This window comes from Eurosta solidaginis, chromosome 2, assembly GCF_040869045.1.
Source record: "Eurosta solidaginis isolate ZX-2024a chromosome 2, ASM4086904v1, whole genome shotgun sequence".
In the NCBI taxonomy this organism is placed as follows: domain Eukaryota; kingdom Metazoa; phylum Arthropoda; class Insecta; order Diptera; family Tephritidae; genus Eurosta; species Eurosta solidaginis.
Genome location: NC_090320.1, coordinates 25,273,012 through 25,287,696, shown reverse-complemented (window position 1 = coordinate 25,287,696; position 14,685 = coordinate 25,273,012). Strand labels below are relative to the sequence as shown.

Sequence of the window (14,685 nt, the reverse complement as noted above, 5' to 3'; positions counted from 1 at the left end):
TTTGACTTTTTTAAAAGGAAATTTTCATTTACATAAATATATTTATGACAGCAATTTATGACAAATCAGGGTTGAAAAAATGCCTACTACTTTTTACGATTTGAAATCAGGTAAATCATAAGATATCCCAAAGAATTTGTTAAGGCAGAGTTGTCTTCCATCTTCCGTAAAAAAAGAGCCGGAAACTAAATTCACACACTATAGTCTACTTCCAAACATTAACGACATTTCCATTGTAATATGTATTCATATACATATGTATATATTTGCTGTAATATATGTATACATATGCGACCAAACTAACAGTACAAAACGCTATAATGTCACGCACCGTTGGTTCGATGCAAGCGAATAGCGACCTACAAGGTTATGCGTTGGCAGTAATATAATTAAAATAGTAACAGCATCAGCTGACAATCGCCTCAAATGTCTGTCCATCGCATATGTTGTCTGTTGACTGTCTGCTGAGCGACAAGTTCGTTGGTTAAGTCTTTTGTTCCTGCTTTGAGTAGAGGCTATATGGCAATGAAATGCAACAAAATAATTAAAATGCTAGACACTAAAAAATATAGACTGAATAAAAAATAAAAGCAAATTAAATAAAATTCAAAAAAAAAAATTACAATGGTAAAAAAAGTTACAAAAATTAAAGCGAAAAAATATAAAAATTAAATAAAAAGTATTAAATAAAACCGGAATGGAAGATAATAATAAAAAAAACTTAATTGAATAAACAAATAATATAAATTTAGATAATAAGAAACATTTTAATTTAAAATATTGTACTAAAATTGTTTTTATTATTCGTAAGATATTAAAAATTAAATAGAAATACAAAACATAATATAAAATTAATTACAGTAATGGCAAATAAAATAAAAAAGTGTTATGCCTTAAAAAATATAATATCAAAAAAAAAAAAAAACAAAAATAGCAAAATTTAATTAGGTCCAATGAACCCTGAGTAATTTGAATAAAAAAATAAATAAAATAAAATAAAATAAGACAATGAATTAAATAAAAAAAAATAAATAAAAATAAAAAAACAAAAATTTAATAAAATAAAGCAAACAAAATGAAAATAAAATAGATTTAAAAAGAGGCAAAATATATTATAATAAATTAGAATAAATAAAAATAGCATAAAAAAATAAAATTAAATTAAAGAAAAAATAAATAAAAACCAAATTAAATACATAAAAATAATGAGAACATTTAATAAAATAAAACAAACAAATAGCACACACAAAAAGTAAATAAGACAAAAAAATATTAAATTAAACAAGTAATTAAATATAGAAAAATTTTTTTGAATAAAATATTTTATTTTGTTATTTGAAAATAAAGTAAATTAAAATAAAATAAAATAAAATGAGATAAAATATAGCAAAATAAAAAATAATAAAACAAAATTAAGCAGACTCAAAAAAAAAAACAAAATTTAGTAAAAAGGAATAAAACAAATATAATAAAAAAAAGTTAAAAAAAGAATAAAAAAAAAAATAAAAATAAATTGTATAAAAATTAGATAAAATGAAAACTTTATCTTCAATGCAATACTTTAAGAATATCAATAATATAAAAAAAAACAAGGAAAACAAAACAAGAAAATTAAATATATTAAATAAAAAAAAAAATAAGAAAAAAACTTAATAAAATAAAAATAAAAAAACTTAATAAAATAATCTTCTAAAATTGAATAATATAATATCTTATAAAATAAACTAAAAGAAAATAAAAAAGTTATTTAGCATGCAGTACATCAAAAACTCGAATAATTTAAAAAAGTAAAACGAAATGCTTGAAAAAAAATAACAAATTTACATATGTTAAAAAAAGTGAATTTAAACAAAATAAAATAAGAATAAAAAAGCTATACAATAAATAAAACGAGACAGAAATATTAGGAAAATAAAAAACAATAAAATATAAAAATTAAAACTAAAAAATTTCAATTCAATTTAAAAAAGAAGAATTTAAAAATCCTTAAAAAAACTTAAAAAAAAATAAATTAAGTTTATTAAAGCAAAAAATATTTATAAAATTAAATTCAACTTAAGAGTAAAATACAATAAACAGATTGCATAGAAGTATCTAAAAGAATATAAGTGAAATTATAAACAAAAAATTAAGAAGTATAATGAGGTAAAGTTAAAAAAAGTTTACAATGGACAATTTTAAAAAAGAACATATGATAAATAAAAATGTAATAAAAACCGGGGAAAAAAATTTTGAAAATAACAAAATAGATACAGAACTTAAAGAAAAAAAAATGGTAATACGAAAAACTAAATTTAACAAAAAATATTACATAAATAAAAGTACAATTGAATTAAATAAAAGTACAAATAAAATAAAAGATAAGTTATTAAAAAAAAGTTAGATAATAAAACATAAAAATAAAAGTAAATAAATAAAAGTGAGGAAATATATGCACATAATCATATATCACACAAAAAGTGTCAATCAAATTTTTACTAAATTTCGAAAAAGCCATAAATCAATTGAACTTGATTCTCTTAATGCAGCTGGTATAATTAAAACTCTTTAGCTATTAATTAAATAGCAACTTGCTGATTTTTATACACCTGCTAAAGCAGTATTTAGTTAATTAAATACCCGCTTCTCTACCATCATTTCCACCATGAAGCGATCGGTGATGAGCCGTTATGGCAATGCATAAAATAGGGACAATAATCGCTGAAGTCGGCAATCAACAAACGTGAGTCAATAGAAATTAATCGTTTAGCTTGCAGCATTTGCGCAGTTTTGATTGTAATTCAATTGGCAAACGTTGTTAATATAACTGGAAATTACTTTCTAAAATTTCTTACTCCACAAGTGAAGATAAATGCTTAAATAGTTAATAAATAAATAAAGTTATATATTTGATATTGTTTCCTTTTTTTTACCAATAAGTAATTACTGAAAACTAATTTCTATAAACGAAATAATAAAAACTCGAATCAAATTTTATTATGTAACGAAAATTTAGTTTATTTCTTTTTTTGTTTTATAACAAAGTTCTCTGATGTATTAAAAATTTCATTTTCATCAAAATTGCCGAACAAACAAATTTTTTTTTAAAATATATCTAAATTTTTTGAGCCCTTTTGGCACTTAAGAAAAATTAAAAAAAGATAAAAGTTTCTATTCATATATCATATCATATTTGTCGAAAACGTTATTTTTTCAATCATTCAATAAAAAATTTAAAACAAAATTAAAAAAAAAATTATTTTCAAAAAAATTATTTATAATTTTCTCAAAGGTTTTACCCAAAAAAATTAAAAAACTTTTAATTTTTTGAAACAATTAAAAAAATATATATATTCGCTTCACTAAATACGGTTTTATCAAAAAATAACAACGGTTTATTTGATAAAATAATAAATTCTTTTTTAAGCCATGTTTTGAAATTTAACATTATATTTACGAAGTGTTAGCTTAAAAAGGGGGAAAAAGCTATCTGGGAAATTTCCATTTAACATAAAAAATTTAAAGTTAAAGGAAAAATATTAATATTGATATTATATATTAATAATATTAATATATAATATTATATTAAGCTTTTCCCAATTTTTATATTTAGTTCACGTATTGAGTTTTTATCAAAAAAATAATAGTTTTAAAATAAAAAAAAAATTATTAAAAAATTTCATATTAACATTTAAAATGTTAAAATTAAACGAAAACGTTAATTAATTAAGTTGCCTTCAAATATTCCCAATTTCTAAAAACAATTTACAAACTATGAATATGGTAAACGAAGAAATAAAATTTAATACAACAAAAAAATTTAAGTTAAAAACCATTTGGCTTAATACCAAATTTGCAATTAGAAAAACATTTAAATATTGCAGTTCAGTTTTGTAAGTTTTGGTAAAATTATGTAATTTCCTTTGCCAATTAAGTTTTTAAGAATTAAATTGAATACAAAAAACTGTTTAACATTACACAAGTTTAAGTGAAAAACACAAATTGATAATTAAATATTTTAAAAAATATTTGAAATTCTGCATTTTTCTAATGTTTTTTGGGGAACTATTTAATTAATAAAGTTTTAAGTTAAACGGTTTTATTGAAAACAATATTTACATGAAGTAATAATAATACTAAAAACCAGAAAATAATTGGGTAGGTCCTAGGTACTAGTCATCACACTCCTCATCAATCTAGGGCGTTGATTAGACAATTAAATAAAAGCGTTGGGCGCGTGAAATTTCTAAAAATTTGAGGCGTAGCATAACCTGATTAAAGTTCAGTTGGCCTTTTATATGACTATCAATAGAAATTTGACGCGTCCAACGCTTTTATTTAATTGTCTGATCAACGCACTAGATTGATGAGGAGTATGATGACTAGTACATAGGACCTATCTAACTATTTTCTAGCTTTTAGTATTGTTATTACTTCATGTAAGTATTGTTTTCAATAAAACCGTTTAACTTAAACATTTTTTTTTTTAATTATTTTATTTTCAACTTTTTAATCCTTATTTAATTGCCTATTATTCCTTATTCTATTTAGTTCATTTACTGACTCATTATTACAAGGACTCTTTCCTGACAATTTGTTACAATATAAGTCCTCAATACATAATCCTTCCAAAGACTTTACTCGACTCTGCGCCACGTATGCTTGTCCCTCCTCCAACTCCAAAATATTTTGATGTCACTTCTACCGGACTGTATGTGATATTTGTTCCAAATATGAGTCAAATCGGACACCATAGGTCGCTATCTATTCATGTATGTATTATATGTTCCAAATATGGACCAAATCGGACCACAAATACGATTTTTTTGAATATCTCGATCTTTGCGCCACATAGCGGCGGTTTTTTCATAGGTCGCTTTCTATTCTTGCATGTATTATGTGTTCCAAATATGAGCCAAATTGGACCACAAATATGATTTTTGTGAATATCTCGATCCTTGCGTCACATAGCGGCGATTTTTTCATAGGCCCCTTTCTGTTCTTCTATGTATTATGTGTTCCAAATATGAGCCAAATCAGACCACAAATACGATTTTTTTGAATATCTCGATCCTTGCGCCACCTAGCGTCGATTTTTTTTTCATATGTCGCTTTCTATTCATGTATGTATTAAAAAAAAAATTTTAGATGTAAGGCGCGATAACCTCCGAAGATATCTAAGGCCGAGCTTCTCTTCCAATTTGCGTCGTGCTCCTCTTTATTTTCCCTACAAATTGGACGGACGGGACCTACATGTTTTATGCCGACTCCGAACGGCATCTGCAAGGCAGATAATTTTCCACTGAGAGCTTTTCATGGCAGAAATACACTCGGAGCGCTTGCCAAACACTGCAGAGGGGCGACCCCGCTTAGAAAAATTTTCTTCTAATTGAAAAACCTTATTTCTAAAATTTTGATGTTGACTTGCCCGGGCTGTGAACCCAGGGTATACAGTGTGGTAGGCGGAGCACGCTACCATCACACCACGGTGGCCGGATGTATGTATTATGTGTTCCAAATATGAGCCAAATCGGACCACAAATACGATTTTTGTGTATTATGTGTTCCAAATATGAGCCAAAGCGGACCACAAATACGATTTTTGTGAATATCTCGATTCTTGCGCCACCTAGCGGCGATTTTTTTCCTATTATTGCATTGTCATCGGGTTCTGAACTATATTCCAAGTTCCAACCTTGTAGCTTATCGGGAAGTTACTTAAATTTCAATTACAAAATTTGCGCCAGCCAGCCAACCAGCCTGGCAAGTCAAGCTAAATAAAACCATTTAAAAAAGATAAGAATTTATTGGATTTTCTTTATTATGAAGAATTTGAAAAAGAAAAAAGGATTTTGGAAATTTTGTTGAAATAATAAAAACGTTAAATATAAAAAAAGGAAATAATGTTTATTTATTTTTATAAATACTAAATTGTAAAACTTTATAAAAACAATTTTGGATGTTGTAAATCTGCTTAAGAAACTTTGGATAAATATATTTCTTTTTGCAAATTTTTACTACAACAAAAACTGTATAACAAAAGAGTTTTATATTTGATTCGTAATAAAAGAGAAATATAAAAACTATCGAAAGTTAAATGTAAAAAAACTTTTGTGTTTGGAATTCTTCTAATAATTTTTGAGAAACTTGATAAAATTTATTAAAAAAAAAAAATGAAAAATTAAAACAATATTAGAATTGAATGACAAGTTTTAATTTATTATAAAATAATAAAGAATTTCAAAGAGTTGTTTGGACGAATTTTAACCATAAAGAATTTTAATTTGTTAAAAACTTTTTTTTTTTTAATATTTTTTTTTTTAATTTTTAATTTATATTAACTAAAATTTTGTTAGATATGCCAAAAAAATTACTGATTTAAATTCTAGTCTGTTTTTTAGAATTAAAATTTTGTCTCTTTTTTTTTATCGAAATTTTTATTTTACATATTTTTTAACAATTATTTATTTTTTTTTCTTTCAGCTTCATCTTTAAATAATCATCTTTAAAAGTGTTTCAATATAAAATTGTAGAAAAAGAAATAAGTAATACTGGCTACACTAAGCATATATCAGTACGCGTCAAGGTGTTAGAAAACGTTCGAAAATGAGTAGCTCTACGGCGGCCAGTTTAAAATGGCTGTCCGTTATTTATTTTTCTATTTTATTAGCCATAACCTCAAAATCAACGAGTACATTTGCTGCGAATGAGGATGGATTTGCTTGTCCGAATGGTGAGTAATTAAATACTTTTTTAAACAAAATAAAAGTAGTATACATGTATATATTACTGCAAAATTATCTGAAAGAATTTTGGTGAGAAACATTTTTAAAGTGAAAAAACAATTTTATTAAAAAATGTAATATTAAATTTTTGATTTATTTGTTCACTTTTAGATGTAACTTTTATTATTTTTACTTCTCCCCTATTAAAATATCTCTAACAACTTCATTAAGGTTAAATAAAATTAAATTAACCCAACATATAACAATTTATATAATTTTAGGAAAAATTTCAATTCTAATGTTTATTTTAATTTACCGTATACAAATTTGTCAACAAATATGGCTAGTAGCTTCAAGAATCTTATTGCTGCCTCTTCTACTTACATCGTCATTGTTGTCTGACGACTTTTCCACAATGAACGCACCTTCATATTGGGCTTACCATACTTCAGCAGTCAATAAGTAATACGCACCTTCAGTAAAATTGAGTAATTCACTGAATGATGCTATGACAAATAAGGTGATGGAGTGGTTTTAAGGTAAAAGCCTAGTAAACATATACATACATATATATATATATATGTGTGTAAGTTTTAAAATTCTGCACAAGTACATATACATACATACATATATATATGTGTGTGAGTTTTAAAATTCTGCACAAGTAATCTCTAAAGAATGCATCAGTTATATATTAGGCCAACGGTTATATCGCTGCCTAATCACACTTGAATGCAGGCCTGTACTTGGAGAGGTACGAGCATTCGATGTTGACAAATATAGCAGAATACCGGTATTTCGGTATCATATAAGCTTAGCTTACTTGAGATTTGAATTACAATTTACTCTATTAAAGGTTTTCCAACAAAGTTTTGTGGTAGATTTTTAAAGAAACTAAAATTAATTTAAAAAATATTTGTTTTTGAACTTTTGTTGTAGGATCTCAAAGAAACAAACTTATTTTTTTTACTCTTACATTAATTTCATGAATTATTTCTGATAAGAACATTAGAGAGGTAGTGATTTGTATTTCAAAAATTTTCGAACTTAAGTTCGAAAAGTTTTTTCAATACAAATTGATATCTTCCAATGAACTTAATAAAAGAGTTCATTGGAATATATATGAGACTTTAAAAAATAAATAGAAAATACTCAGTTTAACTTCGAATTTTCGAACCTTTCTTCCAAAACCAAAACCTCAATATAACTTCTCTTATTACTCTTTCCTGGGCTCTACGTCTTATAAGCTTCAGTTCTTCTTGAAAAATTTTCAAGCTTCGAATACTGAAACTTCGAACTTAAAACTTCGTTTTCTTTTTCAAATGCTGGTTGTATTTATTTCACTTAGTTCTGCTTCTGAAACTAAATTTTGTTCTGATGGGAGTTTAATCTCATAACATATCAACTTATCAACATTTTACTTTTACCAACCAACCTTTTACGCTTTCTATATTTATATCAATCAGAATTGAGAGGATTTTTGAATATTAAAATTAGTTAATGTTAGAAAAACGAGTATCTAAAGGAATTTCGTATTGTAACGAATTTGCTGCAAATCCTCTGCTAAGTTCGAATCACTAAACTGTTGAATAAATAACTCCAATATTGAATAATGGAAAAATGGCCTTTATTAAAGTACTTCACAATAACACTTATACTTTGCTACTCGCTGGCTTAATAACCAAACTGATTGATAACTCAAATGAAACTCTACTATTGGCCGCCAGATCGCGTGCTTAATCAAACTCATTGATAGCTCAACTCAAACTGAATTACTTTTTACTCGCTTGTGCCGCTTTTATAGTTTACGCTGCATACATCTAGGCTCTTCCATTTCCGGAACTTACCAACTATTTGAAGTGTTTATAGTTCTCATATAGTTTCTACTTGTTTACAATTTTCTACTTTTCAGCGTCTCTCAGATATATGTGAGTTTGTAGTTTACAGTTTCTCGCACACACATAGGCGTATAAGTAAATGCATCTGTGTGTGATATATCTCGGCTGCCTTATATATGTGTATACATGATTTGATTATTGACGTAAACACCGCTTAGCATGGCCTTAGCATCGCCTTAGTGATGGTATAGCTTAGTGATGCTAATATCCGTGACAGTATTTTAGAGCTTTTTTCTAATATATTAATATTTGTGTTTTGTAAATGAATGTTTTTTTACATATCTATTCAATATTCGAATAGAGGTAGTTTTCGAAAATAATATATGGATATTCGAAACTCTAACGCTTTTTATTATTTATTAGAATACTAAACTTTTTAAACTTATTGGAAATAGAATCAAATATTTTTTTCGTGTTCTTAAAATTTCTAAAGCTATTGTAAGAAATCGGTTTGATGCTTGCAGTATGCGAATACTTTAATTCTGTATTCGAACATCTATTGACATTTATTTTGCTCAGTTATAGTGCAGATTTTTAATTTATTTTTATTTTCTTGGTTCTGAATTTTCGATCTCTTATTGGAATATTTACAGTGGAACAGTTCTAATATGTATCAAAATTTTGTTGTTGTCGAAATTCAATATTCATTCATTTCCTAAAAACTTTTGATTTGTTTTATATATTCGAAGCTTATATTATTGACAAATTAGAATTTGCTTTTCGAAACAACAATTAATTACAAAATACACACGATAATCGTTTTTATTGGAATAAAAATGTAAAACTAGTTTATATGTTCGAAAATTTATCTACAATTTTTCGAAAACTTCTTTGTTCATAATTCGATTTTTTACATTCATATCTTTCCAATACTTAAAATATTAATTTTATTTTATTTTGTTATTTTAGAGTTGTTATTGTGAATGTTCGGAAATTGTTCTTAAATTTTTGGAAATGATTTTTAAAAAATCTACTTTTGCAAATCTGAATTTTTTACATTTATTTCTTCGTAAAACTTAAACATTTTTTGCTTTCCTTTAAGATGTACTAATTTCAATGTTATTATTTTAAGTCTTCGAAAATTTCTCATCGAGTTTAAAAGCAGTCTTTCGAAAAACTTAACTTTCGAAATCTGATTTTTTTTTTATATATTTAGGAGATATTCTTAAGAACTGCATTTTTTTGGTTTTAACTTGAGTATTTTTTTCTTGAATGTTCGAATATAATTCTTCAACATTCCAAAATGAATTTTTTTGAAAATTTCTGCCTCCAATATCTGAATTTTTACATTTATAATGTTTAAGCTTGAACATTTGTGTGCTTAATTCATTATATCATCTGTGGACCTACTTTTTTTTTAATGTTCGAAAATAAATTTTTATGTTGTGAAAAACGAGTTTTTCGAAAAATTATGCTTTAAAATCTGACAATTTTTATTCATATCCACACAAAATTGAAAGTTTTTCTTTCTATTTACAATGGTAGTCGAATTGTGTTACTTCGAATGTTCGAAAACTGCTCTTCGTGTTTCGAAAACGAATATTATCGCAAAGTTATGATGTAAAAGATTTTTTTTATTTGAATCTTTCGAAGACCATACATTTTAGTTTTTAATAATATATCTTTCCAAGATTATTATTATTTTTTTTTGATGTTTGAAAACTACTCTTGGTATTTCGAAAACTACATTTTTCCAGATATCTTCGCCAAGAAATCGTTTGATTAGCTTTAAAATACAAGATTTGAAAGTTTGGATTTTTTCGAACTTTATTTTCAAATATAATTTTAGCATGCATGAACCTGATAATTGAACCTGATAATTCGTACAAATAATTATCTGTGACAACTACAAATCCCGAATCTTCATCACAACCATCTCTAGCATAACTATTTCATATTCATACAACTCATGCAATAACTGCAAGCTTCTGTTGGCATGCAATCTACTGATTGCTAGCACGTCATTGCTGTTGAAACACTTGTTCGGCTGCCAACAGCGACACCGCCATAACCACCAACACCAAGCAATACCTTCACCAAGTACTGTTGTTGCTGGCGGCGCAAATAGATAATGTATATTCGAATATGGCATATAATACGGGTATGAGGAACTTACTTTCGTAGCAGCAACATCGATCAACCGTCAAAGTTACAAGAATTTATGTGAATGGCTTTGTGTGTGTGTGTAGTAAGTAAATAAGACTAGAAAAGCAGCATGTAGTGGTTAGGCGAGCAATGTTTATTTAAGTAGAAATGAAGTCAGCAAGCAAAACAGTAAAGTTAGAAACTGCAAAGTAGAATTTTTAACGGTAAATTTAAAATACGATAAAAAGTTGCTGAAACTAGCATAAACACACACTTACACATACATACATATATGGAGTATGGATATCGGAAGAGTTGTCAGAATAGTAATAGCAACTAATATAAATAAGGTGAATTGTACGAATACCAGTAAGACCAGCTGTCATACTAAATATTACATATATTAATTTTCAAGTTTTTATAGGACTCGCATGCCAGGCTACCTGTTTTATATGTTATATATAAGTTGCAATATGCTTTTGCGCGCAATTTACTTAGACTACAAAGAAGCAGTAAAATCAAGGAAGCTGACTGTTTATGTCATAGTTAAATGCTCTTGCACTGGCATTGGTAGTCAGGTATTTTTTCTACCCTCTTTCATGTTGCACAAAGCGCTTGCCCTCTAAAATGTTGCGCCCGTCGTCTTTATTTCCGTAGTATAGATATTTCGGGGTGAGCGGTTGATAATTTAGCCTCTCGGCAGTGATTTGGCAAATCCCGTGTGAGTGTCTGCCAAGAAAAGCTTCTCAGTGAAAACTCATCTGCATTTCAGATACCATTCGGAGTTGGCGTAAAACATGTAGGTAGCGCCCTACCACAGATGCCTCTATGCACTCAGCCATATGAACGCCCCGCTGCTCTTAGTATTGTCTTTTTGTTGGTTTTCCTTTATACATCATTAGGTACATACAAATTCTTTATTTCTTTAATCCTAGTTGTGTGGAATACTTATAGGCGCGCTCTCAAAAGCTTAGTAACATTGAACTTTTAGCAGTACTTTCATAAGTAGTGCCTCCACTGTTCAATAAAAAAAAAAAACAATTGTATAAAGCAATATGAGCATGTCTCGCTAATTAAATACAGATAATTATTTTTTATAATTTTGTGTCAAAACCAAAATTGTAATTTTTGAATAAAAAAACTCAAATCATTCGTGTAGTAAAACAGTCAAATATTAAACGCATATGAAAAGGAAAAACTTTATTGAATGAATTTTTGTTATCACGGCATATTTTTACCAAATATCAATTTTTAGTTAGCCTGGAATCAGTAGTTCTTAAATTTTTTGCCTGAAGAGTGTTTCATAGGTTATGTGCTCCGGGTTACATCATCTTGCTTTATTTGCTATTGACACCTGCTCTCTTCTGCTGAGATCTGACCTGCTCTGAACTTTTTTTGGGTTCGATAACCTTACATATAGTGATTTCGGCTACTTAAGGTTTTGTTTTCCTCGGGAGCATGCCTACGACGCAAAAAGTCTAATCCAATTAACTCCCTGTTGTATTTTTTGCTTGTTTTCCTTTAGTTAGTAATTTTCCGTATTTTTGAATTTCATAATTTTTTTTCTTGAGTCTATGATGATCTTTGGGCTTTTTTGCCTTCAGTTTTAATTAACGTCTCTTTAATAATATTTATTACGTTTTTATGTTTGTATCAATCGATTGTTACCTTTTTTGGTTTTGTTTTGATTTCTATGGTTTGTTTGTTACTGTTTTGTTTTGCATTGTGTAATATTTGTTTGTTTGCTCTGCTTGTTTCTCTGACGTTCTTAATGCGTCGTTGTTGTTGTTCTTGTAATAAAGGTTTGTAGTAGGTTTTTTTTGTTTATGTGTGTTTTTCTACGTAAAGTCTCATTTCAATTTTCTGTATTCATTCTCTTGTATTTTTATCCATTGTTTTCTGCTTTTTATATGAGCTTGCTTTAGTTGAATTTTGTTGCTTGGCGTTTTGTTCATTTAATTTTTTTTATTGTAACTTTTGCTTGTTTGTCTTTTTGACATTCTTAATAATTGGTAGCTTTGTTTGGTTTATGTTCATCGTTTTATCTATTGTTTGTTGCTTCTTACTAGGCTTTGGTTTGATTTTGGATTTTCTTATGCTTTGTTTTTGATTAATGTAGTTTTTGTTTGGTTGCTTCTTTGTCTTAGCTTTATGCTTCATAGGTTTATTGGTTTAATGTTATTCTATGTAGTGCTTCGTTTTAGTCTTTTGTGCTTTTTGATTTTTTTGTGTTTGTTTTATTTTTATGTTTGTGGCTTGTTTCTTATTGCTTTGTTTGCATTGTGTACTTTTTGTTTGTTTGTTTGCTAGCATATCTTTTCAGCGTTCTTTCTGATTCTTAAGAGTGTTTGGTTTTTGGTTTTTCTATGTAGTGTTGTGTTTTAATCTTTTATGCTTCCTCCTTTATGTTATACCCATTTGTTTGCTAATTTTTGTTTGGCCTTTTGACTATACTGTTTTTATTTTTTGTGTTATTTTTATTTAAATTTTTTACATTGCTTTTTGTAACTTTTTACCTTTGTTTCAGATTTGTGTTATATGTTTTGGTGTTGTTTGATTTTAATACTTCTTGAAGTTTGACTTTGTTTTTATTTATATATTTTGCTGGTGTTTTTGTTATTTTTCAAGGTCTTTTTCTATCTTACTTCCTTGTGTTTGATTAAGTATAATTTTGTTTCCGTCCATCGTTTATTGTTTTCTTTATTCTATATTTTTGCTCAGCTTTTTTTGGTTTGATTTTGTGTTTTGGTTTTTTAATTTCTTTGTGGTTTTACTACTAGAGATAAGAAGACTCCCCGAAGGCCTTGGGGAGTGTTATCGATGTTAATGGTCCTGCGCCGGATGCAGATCCGGTACGTTCCAGTACCAAGCCCGACCATCTCGGGAACGAATTGTTATGACCACATTCGACCTTCTAGGCCATCCCGCCCTCCCAATCCATAGATCCATAAATAGTTCGGGGTCGCCAAAGCCTCGGCTGTTAATGAAACAGGATTCGCCACGGTTAGGTGAGGTTGACAATTGGGTTTGGAGAAGCTATATATTGCGCTGGCCCCAGAAACGGTTGCGCTATACAACTTCTTAAATCTATTTGGTATTTTAGTCCCTGTTGTTTTTGTCTTTGTTTTAATCGGCCTATTGATAAATGATTCAAGGTTCGATTCGAGCTCAAGGCCAGAACAATAATTTTTTTCTAATGATAATTATTGTTATTTTTTAATTTTTCTAAATTTGAAAAATTGTATTTTGTTTTTGGAATAGTATTTTGTGTTTATTGTCAATTACTTTGTTTGACATTCCCAAGTGCTCATGGTTTATTAACAATTGTTTTTGTTTTTATCGGCCTATTGATAAATGATTCAAGGTTCGATTCGAGCTCAAGGCCAGAACAATAATTTTTTTCTAATGATAATTATTATTTTTTAATTTTTCTAAATTTGAAAAATTGTATTTTGTTTTTGGAATAGTATTTTGTCAAAGTAATTGACAATAAACAAAAATCCAGCATTATCAGTGATTTGCACCAGATGGCGCAACACTGAATAAATATAGTTGGTAAAAAGGAATAGAAGTAGCAAATTTGCCAGTCAAACAAACTACCGCTGTATAGCTACGGTCGACAAAGATAGACGGAGAGCCAATAGACACGCACATAAACACAAACTCAGCGCGTCACCAATTACCATCACCGCTAGAGAGGTTGAGGACGCCATTGGTCGCGCTAAACCATCCAAAGCAGTGGGCCCAGACGGCATAGCCATGCCGATGCTTAAAAACCTAGGGAAAGAGGGTTTCAAATATTTAGCGCATGTCTTCAACCTGTCTCTTTCCACCTTTGTCATACCCGAGAAATGGAAAATGGCCAAGGTGGTCCCGCTACTAAAGCCTGGGAAACCAGCTAACGTAGGTGAGTCATATCGTCCGATATCTCTCCTATCGCCAGTGGCAAAGACGCTTGAAACCATTTTGCTCCCTTATTTCCAAGCACATTTGCAGCT

The 14,685-nt window shown here is 28.0% G+C and overlaps 1 protein-coding gene across 6 annotated transcripts in view; it reads left to right on the top strand.

Annotated features, from left to right (window-relative positions):
* Positions 1 to 14,685, top strand: part of uif (sushi, von Willebrand factor type A, EGF and pentraxin domain-containing protein uif) — a 154,245-nt gene that overhangs the window by 43,072 nt on the left and 96,488 nt on the right. For 5 of the 6 annotated variants that reach the window (XM_067764660.1, XM_067764657.1, XM_067764655.1 and 2 more), the window contains one exon: positions 6,463 to 6,712. In XM_067764660.1, coding sequence (XP_067620761.1) covers positions 6,586 to 6,712 — 127 coding nt within the window. In that variant the 5' untranslated portion in view covers positions 6,463 to 6,585. Of the gene's footprint in view, positions 1 to 2,016; positions 2,723 to 6,462; positions 6,713 to 14,685 lie in introns of those variants that run through there. The other variant, XM_067764658.1, reaches the window with a different exon arrangement.